This window comes from Eschrichtius robustus, chromosome 11 (assembly GCF_028021215.1).
Source record: "Eschrichtius robustus isolate mEscRob2 chromosome 11, mEscRob2.pri, whole genome shotgun sequence".
NCBI classification, from domain to species: Eukaryota; Metazoa; Chordata; class Mammalia; order Artiodactyla; family Eschrichtiidae; genus Eschrichtius; species Eschrichtius robustus.
In genome coordinates this window covers 61,570,473-61,593,181 of record NC_090834.1, presented here as the reverse complement: position 1 = coordinate 61,593,181, position 22,709 = coordinate 61,570,473, and the positions used below count along the sequence as shown (strand labels likewise).

At 35.8% G+C, this 22,709-nt stretch overlaps 1 protein-coding gene across 2 annotated transcripts in view; it reads right to left on the bottom strand.

The window, feature by feature from the left end:
• RAB6A (RAB6A, member RAS oncogene family) overlaps positions 1-22,709 on the bottom strand; it is a 78,021-nt gene that overhangs the window by 27,042 nt on the left and 28,270 nt on the right. The window contains exons 2-5 of one of the 2 annotated variants that reach the window (XM_068554833.1): positions 16,966-17,024; positions 5,952-6,005; positions 4,256-4,361; positions 2,329-2,440 (exon numbers count right to left, since the gene is read on the bottom strand). In XM_068554833.1, coding sequence (XP_068410934.1) covers positions 2,329-2,440; positions 4,256-4,361; positions 5,952-6,005; positions 16,966-17,024 — 331 coding nt within the window. Of the gene's footprint in view, positions 1-2,328; positions 2,441-4,255; positions 4,362-4,427; positions 4,534-5,951; positions 6,006-16,965; positions 17,025-22,709 lie in introns of both variants that reach the window. The other variant, XM_068554832.1, reaches the window with a different exon arrangement.

Sequence of the window (22,709 nt, the reverse complement as noted above, 5' to 3'; positions counted from 1 at the left end):
AGACTCTTGACGATACTGTGCATTATTAATCCTCCTAATAATGGCTAACCTAATAGGTGAATACGATCTTTATATTTATGTATTCAAACTTATCAATCTTTCCCTTTATGTCTTCAGGATTCCACGTCATGTTTATAAAAGGTCACTCACTCCCAAAAGATTTTCTTTTAATGCTTTTTAAAAAAATTTAAAACTTTTACTCATTTAAAAATTATTTTATTGGGAATTCGGGATTAATAGATACACACTACTGTGTGTAAAATAGAAAAACACCAAGGACCTACTGTGTAGCACAGGGAACTATATTCAATGTCTTGTAATAGCCTATAATGGAAAAGAATCTGAAAAAGGATAAATACATATATATATGTATAACTGAATCACTTTGCTATATACCTGAAACACTGCAAATCAACTACACTTCAATTAAAAAAAAAATCCTGCAACTATTACATTAAAATTTAAATAATAAAAATAGATGAACCCCCCCCCCAATTATTTTAGTGGAACGAACAAAACTCTCATTCTTTTATTTTTTAAAATTAAAAAAAAAAAATTTTTTTTAAAGACTCTTAATTCTTTTAAATGTGGATAACTGAGGGGTGATAGTCTGGCAAAAATTACTGAGAAATATGGTAATTCTAAAGCAATGGACAAATATTACCTTAAAGAAAAATTATTGTAAACATAATTTAGATGTTTCTAGCATTTGTATACTCAAATATTATGCAATAAAAGAACAGATGCTGTAAGCATCCTTTTAGATAACTCTGGCTATAAAGGGAAACAATTCAGATATACAATTTTTCTATTTAACAGTGAAGATATCTAGCGACTCTCCACTAGAAGAATATATACCTATATGATCTTCAAATTCTCATACTGAAGATAAATAAAATAGTGAAAATTTATGATAGCAACTGATGTCCAAAAAATGATTTTCATAAAGAAAAGTTGAAATCATACACTGAATTTACTTTTAAATTAGGAAAGACTTTCTTGCCAATTCCAAATGAGGTACCATGGCAGAAATGGGCTTAACATTTCATAAGTCTTTGAACATATTGGGTTTCTTTGCAACATTTTAATTAATAGCAAAAGTTCATCACTGGAATTTCAGTATCCAACTAATGAATAAACAAATAATAAATAGTAAAAGCTTCGAATATTAAATAAATGGTCAAGACTATTTAAAGCAGAAAGAATATCCAGTAGATCACTTAGGAATGCTAAAGGCAGATATTCAAGCCACGGGTTCTACAGTGAATGTTAATACATTTTGCATCGTGTGACTTGAATATGTCTTTGCTCATTTGACTAAGATATCACAATCAAGCTATTCAGTTCAACCTCACAGTCTGGCTCAACCATACAATTAAAAAAAAGAAAAGAAAAAACTACACCACTGAATTATAATGAATATTTATAAGAAGACTACCAAAAGAGTGTGCATTTAATCATTACGAATACTTTTTTAACGATAGGATTTGTAAAACATTTTGTTCTAACAGAACACTGCTCATATTTATGAGCCCTAAAAAATGCAAAATAGTTATCAGCTTCATGTGTAAACAATCTTGCACAAGAGTTATTTACACACGAGCTTACACAAAACCAAAAAATTTAGTTTCCTTTAAGGACTGAGTTTACTGTGGTTTTTTTTTTTTTTTAATAAATTTACTTATTTTATCTATTTATTTTTGGTTGCGTTGGGTCTTGCTGCACGCGGGCTTTCTCTAGTTGCAGTGAGCGAGGGTTTACTCTTGGTTGCGGTGCGCAGGCTTCTCACTGCGGTGGCTTCTCTTGTTGCAGAGCACGGGCTCTAGGCATGCGGGCTTCAGCAGTTGTGGCACGCGAGGCTCTAGAGTGGAGGCTCAGTAGTTGTGGCGCACGGGCTTAGCTGCTCTGTGGCATGTAGCATCTTCCCAGACCAGGGCTCGAACCTGTGTCCCCTGCATTGGCAGGCAGATTCTTAACCACTGCGCCACCAGGGAAGCCCTACTGTGTGTTTTATTGTGTGTGTGTGTGGGGAGGGCGGGTGGGCCATGCTGCTCAGCTTGCAGGATCTTAGTTCCCCGACCAGGGATTGAACCTGGGTCCTCGGCAGTGAAAGCACAGAGTCCTAACCACTGGACCGCCAGGGAGTTCCCAGGACTGAGTTTAATGTTTACCTTTCTATTTCAGGTCCCCACACTAAAGAAAAGGGGCAGGGGTATAAAATTAAGGATTAAACATGTCTCCTTTTAAAAAAATTTTTCACTAACAAAAATAACAGGCTGCTTAGCAAAGAAATCAAACATTCCATACAAATATGAAATCATTCCATACCTCTTGTCAGCAAGATCTGTTTTATTTCCTACTAGCATGATGATAACATCACTTCCTCTTTCTGTTCTGACATCATCAATCCACTTTGTAGTTTGCTGGAATGAGTTAACATCTGGTATATAGGAGGGTGGACAGAGAGATTAGTGTTATTGCAAGTGCCTCCCCAAGTGAAGGACCAAACAAAGAAAAAAAAGGAAAAAAACAAAGTACTGGAAGTTGGAAAGGGGTTGGCACATTAGGACCCACTTTTAAAGTGCCTGCAACATAACTCCATGTTATCTGAGTATAAATATCAATGATCTAAACAAATCACACTAGTAAAGTCCTTAAGGTACCTTTTATAATAGTTTAAAATTTTTGGACATGACCAAGTGAGTATAATGTACTATATGTAATTGAAAAAAATTTTTTTTAAATGTAAGGACAGCTATGGCAGATAATATGGTGTCATGTTGCCACAATGCTTTTTTGATTACTTAAACATACCAAACATGACAAAGAAAGCATCTCCAAAAGTATGTCAGCCAGTAAGTCCCAACACATCCACAAAATTTGTAAAGCCTTTAAATAGCTTTCAACACCACTCTGTTTGCATCGCTTATTCAGTTTGTGATCACTTTAACTTGAAGTTTATTAGTTTAATGTACCAGAATCACTTATAACAAAATCCATCTTTTCTAGCCCTGGATTCTAAGTAGAGTACTTCAATACATCTTACAGCAGCTAAAGAAAACAACTTGCTAATATTTTAATGGCATGTGCACAAATTTCAAAGAAAAATACACCAGGTTTTACTTGATTTGGTTAAAGTAAGCACAAACATTTTAAAGCTGCAAAACTTGTGAATGCACAATAATGAACATACATTTTTAAAACAAGTAGCAACCCAAAGAAAAGCTTCAAGAAAAGAAAGACTGCATTTGGCACCTAACCAAAAAAAAAGTCTCTGAATGCAAACCTCTTATAATTCTGCCATTGCAATTATTGTTAAGTAGATATGATTTCTGGTTGAGCAAATATGCAAAAATGTACACTAATAATATTACTAGCTCAAATCAGTAGATTGTTTATATAAGATGTTTTTAAAGAAGTCTAAGATGTGGTACTATCCTGGTCTTCCTATAAATTATGGAGCACTATATGGAATGATGCTTAATATTGCCTAATATATCATAAACTGATTCACAAAGACAATTTTAATCAGATAGCATTTCCCTGTCAGTCACCAATGCTCCATTCAAAATTTACAGTCACTTAAAAAGCCAAAGGCATTATTAGTCAGTCTTGAAGGAAAAGAAAAAGGAAGACCATTACTTTTTTGTCTCCCATTTAAATTTTTTTCTTGGAGAGAAATGAAAGTATAATTCGTTAGCAACCAAGTAAATAAGTCAGAGAATCCAGGTTTCATTCAAATGAAAATGATTAATAGAAAACTGCACATTATGTTTTCTCTGCCTTCCTCTATAGAGAGAGGATGGCTGGAAGGGGAAAGCAGAGAAAAGTTGGCTAGCGGAAGCTTTTAACAGTCTCAACAGAAGCCTAGAAGGATCTGGAGAACTTGGCAAGAGACTTAAATGCAGATTATTTTATTTTAGAGAAATCTGAGATCAAGTTAAATAAAAAAGGAGACATTCTTCCAACCATAATTATGGTGTAGGGATAACAGGATACTAAGAAAGCCTTGGAGACGATTCATAATTAGATCTAAAGGAAAATTTACAGGGCAAAAAAACCTGGCACAGCAGAAATAAAGCATATTGGTACAAACACCAAAGCAAATACTCTGACCTAGCTGGCCTGTGATAAGGTTTGCTATGATAAAACTCATTTTTACATGCCAGTATAGAAAACAAGCACAAGACAAGAACATGCATGCAACTAAGCTAAAGGTTGAAAGATTAGAAATGCATAATTCCCCCCCACTCACTTGTGATATCATAAACAACAACTGCCACAGTGGAGTCACGAATGTAGCTAGGAATCAAGCTCCTGAACCGCTCTTGACCTGCTGTGTCCCATAATTGCAATCGTACCTAACAATAAAATCAGTCAAACAAGCAAGAAAAATAAGAAAGGTCAACCCGTTGCAAAATACCTACTTGTGATATCGTAAACTACTACGGCTGCAGCAGAATCACGGATGTAACTGGGAATGAGGCTACGGAAACGTTCCTGACCCGCAGTATCCCATAGCTGCAGCCTGATCTGTGGGATGGGAAAAAATAAATAAAAAAAAAAAAAAACCAAACTCATACTGAAAATAAATAATGTTTTTAAAGGGAGGAGCGTGGCAAGGAGGTAAAAAGGAAACTCATGCAAAAGGTTACAGGGATGTGAGGAATGAAAATAACACAAAACTCCTTTCCTTTTTCAAAAGGGAATAATATTTAAATTTGGCTTGCTCTGAAGGTACATAACTCAAAAAAAATGGCAATATGAAAGATTTCACAGAATCAGAAGTACAGCTTCCTTTTTTTCCCCCTCCCTGTAACCTCTCTTTGAATCCTATGCCTTCCGGAGAGCAAAAGTAGACTGCTGATGTTCAAATAGTGAACATAAAAGGGAAAAACAAAGGTAAATGTCAGTGAGCAGCTCAGGCTATCAGAGAAAAGGAATTAATGCTTTTCTGCAAGCCTCTCTGAAACTAAAATAAAATGTCTCTTTTCTCTATTGGATCCAGAACACTTTGAAATTGGATCTCTGACTACTGTGCTTATGTTTCTCCCACACATTTCTTCCTAGAACACTGTATATAATCTAGCAAAAAGGAGAAATATCTTTTTGCAACCTTACATAAAAATATCTTTACTTTCTTACTTTTTCACATCTACATTCCAGGAAAAAAGCCTGAAAAGAAGCATTAAGTTCTCGTACCATCATAAAGCAGTTTCTGTTTTCAAATGTTAAGAAATAGAATGCTATATGTTAAAACATAAAAGAGAACATCCAAAAGAAAAAAACTCACAAACTTATAAGAAATAGCATTAGAGATAACTTTTTTGGGTATAGATCCCAAAATAATGCATTTAAGAGAGTCACTGTTTAGGTGACAGGAATCTCTTCAAGGGATAGCAGGCTAGAATACAGGATTTATATTGCACTTAAAAGGAGTATTCCAAAAGATAGAAGACAAAAATCTAACAAGTAAATACACATTACTTTTTTCTATTCATAGTCACTTTGGTACATATCATATTCTGACAAATAAAATCTTGAAGTTCACAAATTGTGTGATATTCAAATGAAATCTTTTTGAATGCTTCAAGAGTGGTATTCAAAAGGTCTTTAGCAGCTCTAATTTCTTCATGAAAATATTCTTATCTCAATGCTATTTGTTATAATTTTCCAAATCAAGACAAAATTTTGTTTAACAAGCCTAGGGTCATCAGGATTTTACAAGTAACAGCTTTCTCTCCCCTTTGGATTCTACTTGGGGATAAAAAACTCAAAGTGCTAACCTAAGTACTACTCACTCTATAATAACAGTTTTTCTCAAGGCCTGTAAACTAACTTTGGCAACTTTGCTTAGTACTTCTTATGGTGACAATCATTGATTATAGTTTTGATCATAATTTTCTATCCTGGAGTGTTGCAGAAAATTGCACACTGAAAACATTACTCACTGTTCGATCCTCTAAGTACATTGTTTTTGATAAAAAGTCAATACCAATTGTTGCCTGTAAAACAAAACAAAACAAAACAAAACAAAGAAGTTAAAAATAGTAATAGTTTAATGGCAGTCAGCAGTTTAGGGTTCAAGTGGGAATTATGATTGTGGAAGAAATAATGAATAAACATATAAACATATCATAGCCAAATAAAAATGAACAAAATTTTCAGTGATAATGGCTTCTACCTATTGAGCACTTGCTGTGTATCAGAGATTCTTTTAGGCCCTTTACATGATCATCTCTAATGCTAATACATCTCTACAAAGTAGCTAGTAGCATCATTATTTTTCTCATTTTATACATAACAATATTGGGGTTTGGAGAAGTTAAATAACTTGCCTAAAGACACAAAGCTTCTGCTGTGGAGTTGGGAATAAAATTCCAACTCTTTCTAATATATACTTCTATATTTGCTTTATATTTATATATACTTTAAAAATCTATCTTTATGTACATATTTTATACATTTCATATATCATATATATTCACATACATTATATATTTTTACATACACTTTATACATATATGTAAAAAATTTTTAATTGTGATAAAATACACAACTGCTCTTTAAAAAAGTCTTTTAAAAAAAATGGTTAAGAGGGTTAAAGGGTAGTTTTAGGTTCACAGCAAAACTGAAAGGAAGGTACAGAGATTCCCCTTTTCCCCCTGCCTCCACATATGCATAGCATCTCCTATTGTCAACATCCCCTACCGGAGTGGTAGTACATTTGTTATGACTGATGAACCTACACTGACACTGATGTAATTTTTTACAGATAGGTTTTGGGACCTCCCTGGTGGTCCAGGGGCTAAGACTCTGCACTCCCAATGCAGGGGGCCCAGGTTTGATCCCTGGTCAGGGAACTAGACCCTACATGCCGCAACTAAAGATCCCACATGCCGCAACTAAAAAGACCCCGTGTGCCACAATGAAGATCCTACACATGGCAACAAAGATCCCGCATGCTGCAACTAAGACCTGGCACAGCCAAGTAAATAAATATTAAAAAAAAAAAAAACCTTTCTAAAAAATAATAAAATAAAGATAGGTTTTATTTTTAAATTGTCATAAAATTTGACATTTTAACTATTTTTAGGTGTATAATTCAATGGCATTAATTAATGGCATTAATTACATTCACAACTGTACAACTGTCAACACTATTTACAACTTTTTCACCACCCCATACAGAAACTTTGTAACCATGAAGCAATACCAAATTACAATGTATGGATATATGACAATCTGTTTATCCATTCATCTATTGATGGACACTTTTGGCTACTATGAGTTCCTGTTTTCAATTCTTTTTGGTATATACCTAGGAGTAAAATTGCTGGGCCATATGGTAATTCTACTTAACTTTGTGAGGAAAGTTTCTACAGCAGCTACACTATTTTAAAGTCCCACTAGTGATATATTCCTATTTTCCCTTTTCTATATAAATAGCCATCCTAGTGGGTGTGAAGTGAAATGTTACTGTGGTTTTGATTTGCATTTTTCTAATGACTAATGATGCTAAACATCTTTGCATGCTTTCATGTGCTTATCGGTCATTTGCATATCCTCTCTGGAGAAATGTCTATTCAGTCCTTTGCCCATCTTTAAATTGAGTTTGTCATTTTGTTATTGGTTTGTAGGAGTTCTTTATATATTCTGGATATTAAATCCTTATCAGATATGTAACTTCCAAATATTTCCCCCTATTCTGTATGTTGGGCCTGGTGCCTCTACTGAAAATCAATTGCCAAGAGAGATATATATTTATTTATAGGTTCTCAATCCTATTCCATTGGTCTGTATGTCTACCCTTATGCCATTACCACACTGTTTTAATTACTGTAGCTTTGTAGGAAATTTTGAAATTGGGAAGTGTGAGTCCTCCAACTTTATTTTTCTTTTTCAATAATACCTTGGCTATTAATATCTTGGTGAATTAGGATAAGGTCTTTCATTTCTACAAAAATGGCAGTAGGAATTTTGATAGGGATTGCACTGAATCTGTAGATTGTTTTGGGTGGTTGGTACTGACATCTTAACAATATTAAGTTTTCTGATTTATTTACCTGGGATGTCTCTCCATTTAATTAGGTCTTCTTTATTTTTTTTGAGTAGTTTTGTTGATTTCCATTTCACACAGACTTGTATTTTAAAACAAACAACAAGGGCTTCCCTGGTGGCGCAGTGGTTGAGAATCTGCCTGCCAATGCAGGGGACACGGGTTCGAGCCCTGGTCTGGGAAGATCCCACATGCCGCGGAGCAACTAGGCCCGTGAGCCACAATTACTGAGCCTGCGCGTCTGGATCCTGTGCTCCGCAACAAGAGAGGCCGCGATAGTGAGAGGCCCGTGCACCACGATGAAGAGTGGCCCCCACCTGCTGCAACTAGAGAAAGCCCTTGCACAGAAACGAAGACCCAACACAGCCATAAATAAATAAATAAATAATTCCCATTTAAAAAAAAAAAAAGTCCCAAATTTAAAACAAAAAACAAAAAACAAACAACAACAACAGAAGAAGATGCTTCCTCCTTTATCCCAAACTATGTGACTAATACACAACCTAAGTACTAATTTCACCTTATCACATTCAATCTGAGGATTATATCTGCCATAGGGTGGGACAATGGGCTATTATAAACTTGAATTACTATGCAAGAGCATCTAATTGACAAACCTCAGGAGTGTACAGGAGTGACATAGCTGCATTTAAGAAATCTCACCGGGCTTCCCTGGTAGCGCAGTGGTTGAGAGTCTGCCTGCTAATGCAGGGGACACGGGTTCAAGCCCTGGTCTGGGAAGATCCCACATGCCGCGGAGCAGCTGGGCCCGTGAGCCACAACTACTGAGCCTGCGTGTCTGGAGCCTGTGCTCCACAACAAGAGAGGCCACGACAGTGAGAGGCCCGCGCACCGCGATGAAGAGTGGCCCCCGCTTGCCGCAACTAGAGAAAGCCCTCGCACAGAAACGAAGACCCAACACAGCCAAAAATAAATAAATAAATAAATTTATAAAAAAAAAAAAAAAAAGAAATCTCACCAGTAGAACCTCATTTACTCAGACAGTGTGGCAGAGGTAGTTAACTACCTACACAAATATCCATCTACCCCTTCTTCCTTACTAACACAATCAAACATTTACTTAAAACCATACTCTTCCCACAAAAAAAATTACATTTTCCAGGCTTCTCTGAACTTTAAATAAATGGGGTTAACTCAGTTGGGAGGTATGTTCTTGTTTTTTCCCCCCTTTCCTCCGTCTTTCTTCCTGAACTGTGGCTACCAAGGCTGGAACTCCAGGAACCATTCAGTAACCATGAGGCAAATTTCAATATGGAAGTCATATATTAGATCAGGTTAAAAAGAAAGTTAGGAGTAGTCTTGGTCCTGGATGACCATGGAGCTGCCACACAAGCACTGAAACACACTACCTTTAGACTTCTTTTACATGAAAAAATATTCTCATGTCACTTATCAATGTTATTTTGTGTTTGTTATAAACAGCCCAAAATAATTTTTAATGGCTATAAATAGAAACAAGCATTTTCAGATCTCACAGTCAAGACATATAAATGTTTTTACAATTAGTACAAAGTCAGACTTTATGATAAAATGTACAACAGTCCCCTCCTTGCACTGTACTATCCTAGTTTTGGTGCATCACTTATATCACTGAACTCGTAAAGATCAAGATTAACCTGAAAAACATCTTGTTGTTACTCTTCTTTTTAGTTAATTTTATTCCAAGCTGAGCTATTACAGCATAGAAGTCGATCATGTGTAAGAATTAAGCCAACAGCAGGAAGAACAGAAAGGAGATGGCTGGGAAACTAATCGTTATCAGCTTTTCCAGCATCTTGAATGCTACTGATGAGGAACTAATTCAAATTTTCATAAAAGATGGATGAGACATTAGTGCTGCCTCTTGCTCATCTCCTTAAAAAAATGCAAAAGACAATAACTGCAGAAGAAACCAAAGGTAAGAGAAAATTCTCCCATGTATCTTAATTTACAACTTCATATTATCTTAAATGTTAACTAATTCATTGGTTTTGACGGGGCAGGGGTCTGCTTTGTAAAAAAAAACAAATTAAACTGAGTACTTATAAAAGGAGCTCACAATTCAAGGTTGAACAATGGCTTATCCAAATATATTGGAGCCAAGATAACACTAACTTTTATTTGTTTAGCTATTTTATTTGGATGCTCTCCACTTAGAATGGTGCTTATTTACCCCAACAGCTATTTTATAAACGATTCAGATGTAAACTACTATTCTGTCTGACTCTGTAAATAGTGGTTTGTCACCTGTGTGATGCCACAGAAGCCAGAGACCCATAAACATTATGATTTTCCATATGGGACATGATTTTTCCAATACAAAACTAATTAGGTAAGGAAAACAAGTTTTCTTCTGTACGAAGCAATGATAATCAGTTTCCTTCTGTGGTCCAAACACAAGTAAAGCTCTGTTGCCTGGTTGCTGCCTTCTCTAGCAAGAGAAAATAGAGAAATAATGAGTTGAAAGAGGCAATGACCAAAGGAAGAAAAGAGTGGGGAAGTTAAAAGAATCTAAAATTGAGTAACAGAGATAAATAAAAAGAATGAGGAAAGGAAAACGACCCCAGAAAGAAGATGCTGATACAGAATCCGGTTTAGAAGGGAATCCCATTTAAAAATATGTTTACATATATGTACATATGTGGGAAAAAATATATGTATATACATTTTTCCCCTAGATATCTTTGTGCCATATTATATTTCTGTTGATTAGGAAAGAAACTAGGTAGAGTCTGTGAATTTTAAAAATGAGTCATTAAAATGGACATAAAATTTTAGTTATGCAAGGTGAACAAGTTCTAGAGATCTGCTGCACAGCACTGTGCATATAGATGACAATACTGTATTGTATACACTTAAAAATCTAATAAGAAGGTAAAATCTCATGTAAGTGTTCTTACCACAATAAAAAAAAAGAACCTCACTCCCACCCCAAATAAAATGACAATACTTCTGGAAAAGGAAAAAAAAAAAGTAATTAAAAATTAAACAAAAATAAAAAGACAAATCAAACACAGAATCAGCAAAACAGTCCATCTAGTTAAGGATTTTGTTTCTACTGATAAACTAGAATTCTGTATAGAATAATCTAGAGCTTTAACTTAAAGAGATTAAGGATATATTTATTCACCACCACCATCTTTCTGAACAAGTTCATTAGAGTGTCTAAAACCCACTGTTTGGACTTCTCTGGTGGTGCAGTGGTTAAGAATCCACCTGCCAATGCAGGGGACACAGCTTGGATCCCTGGTCCGGGAAGATCCCACATGCCACGGAGCAACTAAGCCCGTGCACCACAACTACTGAACCTGCGAGCCACAACTACTGAGCCTGCGTGCCACAACTACTGAAGCTTGCGTGCCCTAGAGCCGACACACCCCAACTACTGAAGCCCGCATGCTCTAGCGCCCACGTGCCGCAACTACTGAGCCCACGTGCCACAACTACTGAAGCCTGCACGCCTAGAGCCCACGCTCCGCAACAACAGAAGCCACGGCAATAAGAAGCTCGCACACCGCAACAAAGAGTAGCCCCAGCTCGCCACAACTAGAGAAAGCCTGCGCGCAGCAACGAAGACCCAACGCAGCCAAAATTAAATAAAATTTAAAAAATAAATTAAATAAATAAATAAATAAAATAAAACCCACTGTTTTCTCTATGCTGTCCTGAAGTTAACTGTTGATTTGTAACAGCCTTTGGAATAAGAAATTCTCTAAATTCAAAGGCATCTCTAAAGTTACTCTGAGCAATATAATCTTCCTCAAATAAAAGAATTAAACTACTCCAACTGTGGGAATCTTTCCCGAGCTTATTTATATTAAGTTGAACTATATAAAATGGCCAACATTATACCATTTTTGAATGATAAAAATAGCAATGTAATATGGTTCAAACTGATATAGTTGAAACTGTTAGAAAAATCTGTGGGTTTATAATTGGTAAAAGAAAAAGAAGTGGTGAATGCTAGAGCAACTTAAGAGAAACGCTTCCAGACTCTCTAACTAGAAATAAGTTTCCCAGATAACTTAGATTTTTTGCTTTACTTTGAAATAATGACTAAAATATGGTCAATTAAGGACTCTTCTGGCCAACCAGTTTAGTCTTTTTCAAATGAAATTAATTCAGTGCAAAGGAATCATAAATAGGGCATGAATTATGAATTACATAAAATTTATCTTTTTTGTGAAATAAAACTTCACTAAGTTTCAGATATATATTACATATGGCTCAATAATACATTTCTAGCTATGAGACTAGCTCTTCAATTATTCATTTCAGAAGTCTTTCCGTTGTGTGTATGGTGGGGGTAGGGGTAGGGAATCTTCAAGTAATCCACTGAACAACTCTTCACCTGATAACTAAGTTGGCAGCTAACGACATATGGTCAATTCTTCATATATCAAGTTAATACTTGATATGCTGTCAAGCTGATTTCTCTAGGTAAGGATGCGGGGTGCTACATTATCCAAATTTTCCTGTTAGAGCTAAACTAAGATAATACCTCGGACTGTACCTAATTCTTACAAAAACTTGTAGTTTACGTTGTAAATCAGTGTCTCCTATTAATGCCAAAGTACAGTGATATTTTGGCTTCACTAGCAACAACTTTTTCACAAAGAATCAAAATCTTTCCTTATCTCTCAAATTCTATTTAACCTCACCCCATCAACATCACTGCCCTTATAAATGTCTGAATGAACAGCAGCAATAGTCTTAGTGCATTAAGTAGCAACAGCACTTTAGGTGTGCCGGAAAGATCTCCTTAATTTCACAGAGAACTTGGGTAAAATAAAATACTTCAGAAATACCCAGAGAACTCCAACTACAGGCTCTAGCTCATAATTCTTTAGCCTAAGACTCTGACTCTAGTTCAAATTTTTTAGCGTATGGTATTTGGTTCCACTCCCAAAGATTTGAGCTTAACACTCTCAGGTACTTTCTACATATGGCTCAATAACATCAATACTTTCTTCAGTCCCTAAGACTGGTATTTATAGTTTCTCTGCTGAAGAGAGAGAGAAGCATTGCTCAGAATCAAAATATGGTATGCAAGAGATCATCTAGGTGAAGCTATAAGCTGTAGAGTTGCAGGGACCTAGAAAATTGAGGATATCCGATATAAACGGGTCCAAAAAAACCCGAAGCACTCTTGCTAATTGTACTATTTTTTCATTTCTAAACTTGCTCTTTTCATAGTGTCTTAAGATGTAACTAAACCATTTCTGAAATATTCAAAAGAATGTAATAAAATTTATACTATACATATTCATTGGCTTTTAAGAAGTGACTTTCCTTAAATGTCATGTTTATGTTTTAGTCATTTCTGTTTCATGATCGTTATGGGTTTTAATAAAAGGCTTAATTAGAAACAAATTCCTTTGGGGATGAGATGGAAATGTTCTTAATCTTGATTGTAGTAGTAGCTTCATAGGTGTACATATCTGTCAAAATTTATCAAAATGTAAGGAATTAATAATTCTTTACTACTATCGATTATAAGATCCCACTGAATATTTTGGATAACAGTCTATTGTCATGTTCGCCTTTTGCAGATCTATGGTTTGTCTTCTCATTCTCTTGACACTGTCTTTGGCAGAGCAGAAGTTTCTAATTTTAATGAAGTCCAGCTTATCAACTGCTTCTTTTATGGATCATGCCCTTGGTGTTGTATCTAAAAAGTCACTGCCATATGCAAGATCATCTAGGTTCTCTCCAATGTTACCTTCCAGTAGTTTATTACAGAGTTTTACATTTAGGTCTGTGTTTAGGTCCATTTTGAGAATAACCTCTGTATCTACATTCATTTGCATGAGGATGACTAGCTGTCCCAGCACAATTTGTTGAAGCGACTATCTTTACTCCTTTGTACTGCCTTTGCTCCTTTGTCAAAGATCAATTAGAAAAACCTTTGTTTACATCTTAGTTCTACCATTTAGTAGTTGGATGGTTTTGGACAAATTGTACAAATTTGGACAAACTTTTTCCTAGAAAACAAATGCCCAAGTTTTTCAGTTTTCTTAGTGTTCAAACCAGAAGGCATATCCCTGAAATAAAATAAATATTTCAAATATGGGAAAATACATACTAAAAAGGACAGGATTCAGATTTTATATTTACCCTAAAAGCTTTCTGAAAAATAAAAAATGGTTTAATAATTGAGACAGAGGCAGTTAATTACTATGGAAATTAACCATTCCTTTAATCAGATCAACATTTGATATACTCCTAAGACAAATAACTGAAATCAAGTTTTTATACTAACTACACAGTAATACAGATATAAAATACTTCAATTAAAGGGGATTTTAAAAAATTTTATTTTAATAAGAATATTTCAAAAAGTTGATACAGGGACTTTCCTGGCAGTCCAGTGGTTAGGACTCTGCACTTCCACTGCAGGGGCGGGGGGCGTGGGTTCGACCCCTGGTTGGGGAACTAAGATCCCATAGGCCGTGCAGCAAAAAAGTTAATACAGAAAAAGATTTATAATGTGCTTAGGGCCCCAGTGAAAGTACCTGGTATGGAGATTACTAATTTATTCTTTTTAGCTTTTTCTTTGATTTTCGTTTCACAATTAAGCATTTTAAACTAAGATACATACACACATATAACTTAGATACATATGCAACTGAGAGCAGACATCCTTGTCTTTTTCTTGATCTTAAAGAGAGCACATTCAGCCTTTAAGCATTATGTCTGATGTTAGCTGTGGGTCTTTCATAGAGATGCCCCTTATCACATTTAGAAAGTTCCCTTGTATTCCTAATTTGCCAAGTGTTTTTATCATGAAAGGTTACTGAATTTTGTCAAATGCTTTTTCTGTGTCTATTGAAATAATCATGTGATTTTGTCCACACTGCGTGGCTTTTTTTTTTCTTTTTGGCCACACTGCGTGGCTTGTAGGATATTAGTTCCCCGACCAGGGATTGAACCCGGGCCCTCAGCAGTGAGAGTGTGGAGCCCTAACCACTGGACTGCCAGGGAATTCCCCTGATTTTGTCCTTTATTCTATTCATATAGCGTATTACATCACTTTCTGTATGTTAAACCAACCTTGCAATCTTGGTACTAACCTACCAATCCTACTTGGTAAATGGTATAGAACCCTTTTTATTAGTTACCAGATTCAGTTCAGTAGTATTTTGCTGAGGACTATTGTGTTTATATTCATAAAGGATATTAGTCTGTAGTTTTATTTTTGATGCCTTTGCCTGGTTTGGGTATGAGAGTCATACTGACCTCATGGGATAAGTTGGGAAGTATGTCTTCCTCTTCTGTTTTTGGAAGTTTATGAAGTATTAGTGTTGTTCTTTAAATATTTCATAGAATTGACCAGTGAAGCCATCTAGTCCTGCGATTTTCTTTGTAAGAAGTTTTTTGATTGCTAACTCTATCTACTTATTATAGGTATATTCAAATTTTCTATTTCTTCTTGAGTTAGTTTTGGTAGTTTGTATCTTTCTTGGAATTTATCCATTTCATCTAGGTTATCTAATTTGTTGGCATATAACTGTTCACAGTATTCCCTTATAATCCTGTTTATTTCTGTAAGGTCTTCTCCTTCACTCCTGATTTTAATAATTTGAGCCTTCTTTTTTCTTGATTAGTCTAACTTTAGGTTTGTCAATTTTGCTGATCTTCTCTAAGAACCACTTTTGGTTTCACTGAATTTCTTGTTTTTCTGTTCTCTCTTCCATATATTTCTGCTCTAATCTTTATTAGCTACTGAATTAAGCACGTCTTTATTTTCTGTATTTTTGTTGTCCTGACACCTGGGGCCTTCCTTATACTGGAGGGACTGGCCATCCCAGGGTTTGCCAATTCCTAGAGAAGTAAAACTTGCCTGTGGAGGGCCTTTCATATGAAAACCAACCAATCCAAACCCATAACCCAACCACCTCGTCTATCACACTCAGGGTCATTACTCCCCTGCCCTAATCACACTAGGGCCAAGTAGCAGACAACTAGGAACAGCCCCTACAGCCCAGAGACCAGTGAAATTACTTGAAGTAGGCAATCCTATATTTCCTCACCTGGTCTTACCCATCCTTCCCACAGAAATCACAATAAAGGCTAGTGCCTATATTTCCTGCCCACCCCCCCTTCACCTCCTGACCAATACCAGTACTTCTTCCATGTGCCCCCCTCCTATGGTCTGGATTGTCCCTTCCTCTTGAGATCTGTGAGAATAGTAAACTATCTTTACAATGGCCATCATCTCCTGATATGTCGGCCTCACCACACCTGAATAATAAAACCTACATTTTAAAGTAGTTTCTTACTTCTGCTTGCTTTAGGTTTACTTTTCTTTTTCTAGTTTCTTAGGATAGAAGATTAAATTACTGATTTAATGTATCTTTTCTTTTCCTTATAACACTGTTTTAGCTGTATCCCATAAGTTTTGGTATGCTGTGGGTTTTTTTTTTAATTTATCTCGAAGTATTTTTCTAATTTCCCTTGTGATTGTCTTTGACCCACTGGTTATTTAGGAATGAGTTATTTAATTTTCCACATATGTGTGAACTTCCCAAATCTCCTTCTGTTAATGATTTCTAATTATAGTACTCACTTATTCTTGACTTCAAGTATAGATGAAAATGTCATAGAATCCTAGACTTGGAGGAAATCTCTCCAAGAGAATAGCTATAATCACTCTTACTTCTATCCCAGATGGTATTAGCAATAATCTTTCAATAGACTTTGGAACAGAAGCTAAAGAAATCAAATGAAAAAGTTGAGGACTATGAGCACCATCAGTTATACTTCGTATTTATATAGAATTTTACAGATTACAGAAAATGCTTTTATATCCATGTCTGAATGTAAATAAATGCATTTTTAAAAGGACCTTGAGTATTACTTGTAACACATAAGAGACAACTAGTAGGCTGGCAAAAACAAAATACCTGATAGGTGTTGTCAAAACTGTCATACATGAATCTGGTAATCAGTGATGTCTTTCCAACTGAAATGAAAAGAAAAAAAAGATTGATTCAGTTAACACATTAAATTGGGTTCTCAAGCAATTTTTCTACAGAGAACTGCAATTCAATTCATTGGGAAATATCTGCAATGGTTCTACTAACAATAATTTACAAACATACAGCCCTGAGTTTGTTGAAATGTTTTTCTTTAATAACAGATAATCTCGGGACTTCCTTGGTGGTCCAGTGGGTAAGACTGCGCTCCCAATGCAGGGGGCCTGGGTTCGATCCTGGTTGGGGAACTAGATCCCACATGCATGCCGCAACTAAGAAGCCCACAGGCCGCAACTAAGAAGCCCACATGCCGCAAACAGAGCCCGCATGTTGCAACTAAACATGCTGCAATGAAGATCCCGTGTGCCGCAACTAAGACTCAGCGCAGCCAAAACAACTAAATAAGTTCTTCTTCCCCACCCCCCTTCCTCTTCCTCTCCTCCTCCTTATAAAAAAAACCCAAGCAAACAAACAAACAAAAGATAATCTCTCAAATTGAGAGCACAGGTAAAAGAATATTTATTGATTTAAGAGGTGAGGAAAATGAAGAGAAAAGATGGAGGAAAACAATCAGTTATGCTGACATCTCTAATTCACAAAAGGCAAGCAGATATTTACTTGAGCCCTAACAAAAAGAACTAGGATTACACTGGGAAGAAATTATAGTTAACTTCCTGGACAGTAACCTGGGGAAAATGAGGGTCAGGTCCACTTCATTCAGTGAATCAAAGCTTAATCTCGGGAAGTATAAAAACTAAATATGAAGAGTTCTAGGAGAGGTATGAGGGCTGCAAGAACTCGACTGTTTAAGAGTAAGAATGAAATGACATGGAAAATTGTTTTGAAACTCATTTCAGGATCCGATCTCTATTCTTTGGCAGGGCAATCCCAAAGATTCATAATACTACTTTGTATTGGTATTTTTAAGTTAATCTACATGAAAGTGCCACTAGGTAGAAAATAGTGGTATACTGCCAATATCCTTACCAATGGGAACAGTGTTCAAGGGCAAGAACCATATCTAATTTTCCTATATCTCCAGTAGCTTGACATAGATTCAGTAAATACTAAATGAATACAAGAAATTATATCAATTAGAAAAGAACCGAGCAAATAAATATCTCAAATGCTCTCCCAAATGTAAATATTTTGGGGAGAAAAAAACCAATACCTAGTCACTCATATTTTTGTATGAATTTAAGTAACTTCTTTTTTAATAAAATATATATTTATTTATTTATTTATTTTTGGCTGTGTTGGGTCTTTGTTTCTGTGCAAGGGCTTTCTCTAGTTGTGGCTCACGGGCCTAGTTGCTCCGCGGCATGTGGGATCTTCCCATACCAGGGCTCAAACCCGTGTCCCCTACATTGGCAGGCAGATTCTCAACCACTGCGCCACCAGGGAAGCCCCAAATTTAAGTAACTTTTGATTTCAACTTTTGATTTTTAGAGACCTGATCGTGGCCTCGTAAAATGTCCTCCATCCATGTGCCATATGAAAACCTGAGGAAAAAACTGAGCCAAAGAAGGAAGAATCCCATAAAATCACCTACTCCCAAACGTCTTATTTTAAAGAATCTAAAATAGCAGGTTGAACAGCTAAAGCTAGTTTCCCTAGACCCTGGTCAAAAGCAAACTGATGTTTGGGAAGAAGTCTCTTTTTGGAGCAATGAGTAGACCTATGCATTTCTTCATTAATAAATAGTACATACAGTTTTTATTTTGTTTTGAAAAATGTCCCTCCTTTTTTATATAAAAGAGCAAAATGCATGTTACAAAGCAGGCAACACAGAAAAGACCAAGAACAAAGTGAAAATTAGGTATATCCTACCACCTATACATAACTAACATTAAAACTTTGGGGGCTTCCCTGGTGGCGCAGTGGTTGAGAATCTGCCTGCCAATGCAGGGGACACGGGTTCGAGCCCTGGTCTGGGAAGATCCCACATGCCACGGAGCAACTGGGCCCATGAGCCACAACTACTGAGCCTGAGCGTCTGGAGCCTGTGCTCCGCAACAAGAGAGGCCGCGACAGTGAGAGGCCCGCGCACCGCGATGAAGAGTGGCCCCCACTCGCCGCAACTGGAGAAAGCCCTCACACAGAAACAAAGACCCAACACAGCCAAAAATAAAAATAATAAATAAATAATAAATTTTTTAAAAAAACTAAAAAAAAACCCAAAAACTCTATGCTCTTTAAAAAAAAAAAAAAAACTTTGGTATATGTTTTTCCAAAATATTTTTTATATATACGAATACATATGTATTTAAAGGCAAAACCCTAGAACCAATCATAGTTAAGTCAGGAACAATACACATTCTACTATTATTTAACACTGATCAGAATCTATAAAAAGTAAATCTAAAAATCTGAAGAGATAAAAGGCAAAATAGTGGTGGGGGAAACAGTGGTGGAGAAAAGCAAAGGGGCTTCATTATAAATAAAATATATAGTGAAGAAATACAAAATAGCTTGTTTGTTGAAACAGTTTTTACTCAAAAGATTAAATTTTCATTATTAAGCATTTTAAATATGATTCTTCAATATGGGATCCTTGTAAATTTATTGTTGTTTACCCCAAAACCTTCTGTAAAATGGTATGTAAACTTATGATTTGCTTAATGCTTGTTTTCCCTGATCGTAAGCTCTATAATTGTCCTGTTTAGTCCACATCATCAGAGTTTGACACTGCTTGTCACATCACACTAAGCAAACAACACCTTTGCCGAACTGATACTCAACTCTTTTTCAAACGACAAAAAATAGGTATCTAGGGTTATTCAAAAAAAAAAAAAAAAATTTTTTTTTTTTTTTTTTTTTGGCTGTGTTGGGTCTTCGTTGCTGTGTGCAGGCTTTCCCTAGTTGCGGTGAGCAAGGGCTACTTTTTGTTGCGATGCACGGGCTTCTCATTGCAGTGGCTTCTCTTGTTGTGGATCACAGGTTCTAGGCACGTGGGCTTCAGCAGTTGTAGCACGCAGGCCCTAGAGTGCGTGGGCTTCAACAGTTGTGGCACATGGGCTCAGTAGTTGTGGCGCACAGGCTTAGTTGCTCCGTGGCATGTGGGATCTTCCCGGACCAGGGATTGAACCTGTGTCCCCTTCATTGGCTGGTGGATTCTTAACCACTGCACCACCAGGGAAGTCCCTCACTGTAGTTTTGATTTGCATTTCTCTAATAATTAGCGATGTTGAGCATCTTTTCATGTACCTCTTGGCCATCTGTATGTCTTCATTGGAGAAACGTCTATTTAGGTCTTACGCGCATTTTTTGATCGGATTGTTTTTTTGATATTGAGCCACATGAGCTGTTTGTAAATTTTGGAGATTAATCCCTTGTTGGTCAGGATGCATCGTTTGCAAATACCTTCTTCCATTCTCTGGGTTGCCTTTTTGTTTTGTTTATAGTTTGCTGTGCAAAAGCTTTTGAGTTTAATTAGGTCCCATTTGTTTGTTTTTATTTCCATTACTCTAGGAGATGGATTGAAAAAGATATTGCTGCAATTTATGTCAAACAGTGTTCTGCCTATATTTTCCTCCAAGAATTTTATAGTATCTGGTCTTTCACTTAGGTCTTTAATCCATTTTGAGTTTATTATGGTGTTAAAAAATGTTCTAATTTCATTTTTTTTTTACCTGTAGCTGTCCAGTTTTCCCAGCACCATTCATTGAAGAGACTGTCTTTTCTCCATCGTACAGTCTTGCCTCCTTTGTCATAGATTAATTGACCACAGGTTCATGGGTTTATTTCTGGGCTTTCTATACTGTTCCATTGATCTATAGTTCTATTTTGTGCCAGTACCATACTGTTTTGATGACTGTAGCTTTGTAGTATAGTCTGAAGTCAGGGAGCCTGATTCCTCCAGTTCCGTTTTTCTTTCTCAAGATTGCTTTGGCTATTCAGCGTCTTTTGTGTTGCCATACAAATTTTAAGATTTTTTTGTTCTAGTTCTGTGAAAAATGCCATTGGTAATTTGATAGGGATTGCAATGAATCTGTAGATTGCCTTGGGTAGCACTGTCATTTTGACAATATTGATTCTTCCAATCTAAGAACATGGTATATCTCTCCATCTGTTTGTGTTGTCTTTGATTTCTTTCATCAGCGTTTTATAGTTTTCGGAGTGCAGGTCTTTTTCCTCCTTAGGTAGGTTTATTCCTAGGTATTTTATTCTCTTTGATGTAATGGTAAATGGGATTTTTCCCTTTAATTTCTCTTTCTGATCTTTCGTTGTTAGTGTATAGAAATGCAACAGATTTCTGTGAAATTATTTTGTATCCTGCAACTTTGCCAAATTCACTGATGAGCTCTTGTAGTTTTCTAGTAGCATCTTTAGGATTTTCTATGTATAGTATCATGTCATCTGCAAAAAGTGACAGTTTTACTTCTTTTCCAATTTGGATTCCCTTTATTTTTTCTTCTCTGACTGCTGTGGCTGGGACTTCCAAAACTATGTTAAATAAAAGTGGCGAGAGTGGACATCCTTGTCTTGTTCCTGATCTTAGAGGAAATGCTTTCAGCTTTTCACCGTTGAGTATGATGTCAGTTGCAGATCCGTCATACATGGCCTTTATTATGTTGAGGTATGTTCTCTCTATACCCACTTTCTGGAGATTTTTATCATAAATGGGTGTTGAATTTTGTCAAAAGCCTTTTCTGCATCTATTGAGATGATCATATGGCTTGTATTCTTCAATCTGTTGACGTGGTGAATCACACTGATTGATTTGCAGATAATGAAAAATCCTTGCATCCCTAGGATAAATCACACTTGATCATGGTTATGATCCTTTTAATGTATTGTTGGATTTCTTTTGCTAGTATTTTGTTGAGTTTTGCATCTCTCTCTGTTCATCAGTGATATTGGTGATGGTTGCACAACTCTGTGAATATACTAAAAACTACTGAATTGTACACTTTAAATGAGTGAATTGTATATGATTATTTTAAAAAACTTTTAATTTCCTCTAGAATTTATTGCAGTTACCATGTTATAACAAAAGCAGATCATTCTTAATGTGTTAATTTCGTTTATACATTTAAATAAAAATATATGATCCTCATCACATAAACAGATAATTCTAAATCTACTTTGAAGTTTAATCAATCAATAAGTATCTTTTTGGAAATTGTACCTAGTATCATATTATACCAAAGATAAGACTGCTGTCCTCACAGAATACATGGATCATTGGTAATCAATCTTTAAACTAGTGAATGTCATTAATACATTGGGAAATATTGGAAAACTAACAAATTTATCTAGACATTGTTTATCTTGCCCTTCTGAGAGACTTGTAGATCTAGATGAGATTAGTTTGGAAAAGGGGTCTCGTTTAGTCCAGAAAATCTTCAAAGTCCAATATAGTTCTCAGCTAATCAGAGACTAAAGAACCTTTATAAGGAGAAGTAGGCTTGGAAATCAACCAGTCTTATTTTGAATTAGCATGTTTTAGTCAAAGTATGGAATTAATGATCAAGTATCAGTCAGGAATTTCTGTAATATACTCCAATGCCAAGTGACCACTAACATTCTATTTCCTACTATAATAATTCCTTGATGAGAGGTAGAAGGCAATATTCTTTATTGCCAGCTATAAAATAAATTGCACTCCAATACCTATGAGCTCTAAAGATAAATCTTTTTTTAAATATAAGAAACTCACTAAATCAAAT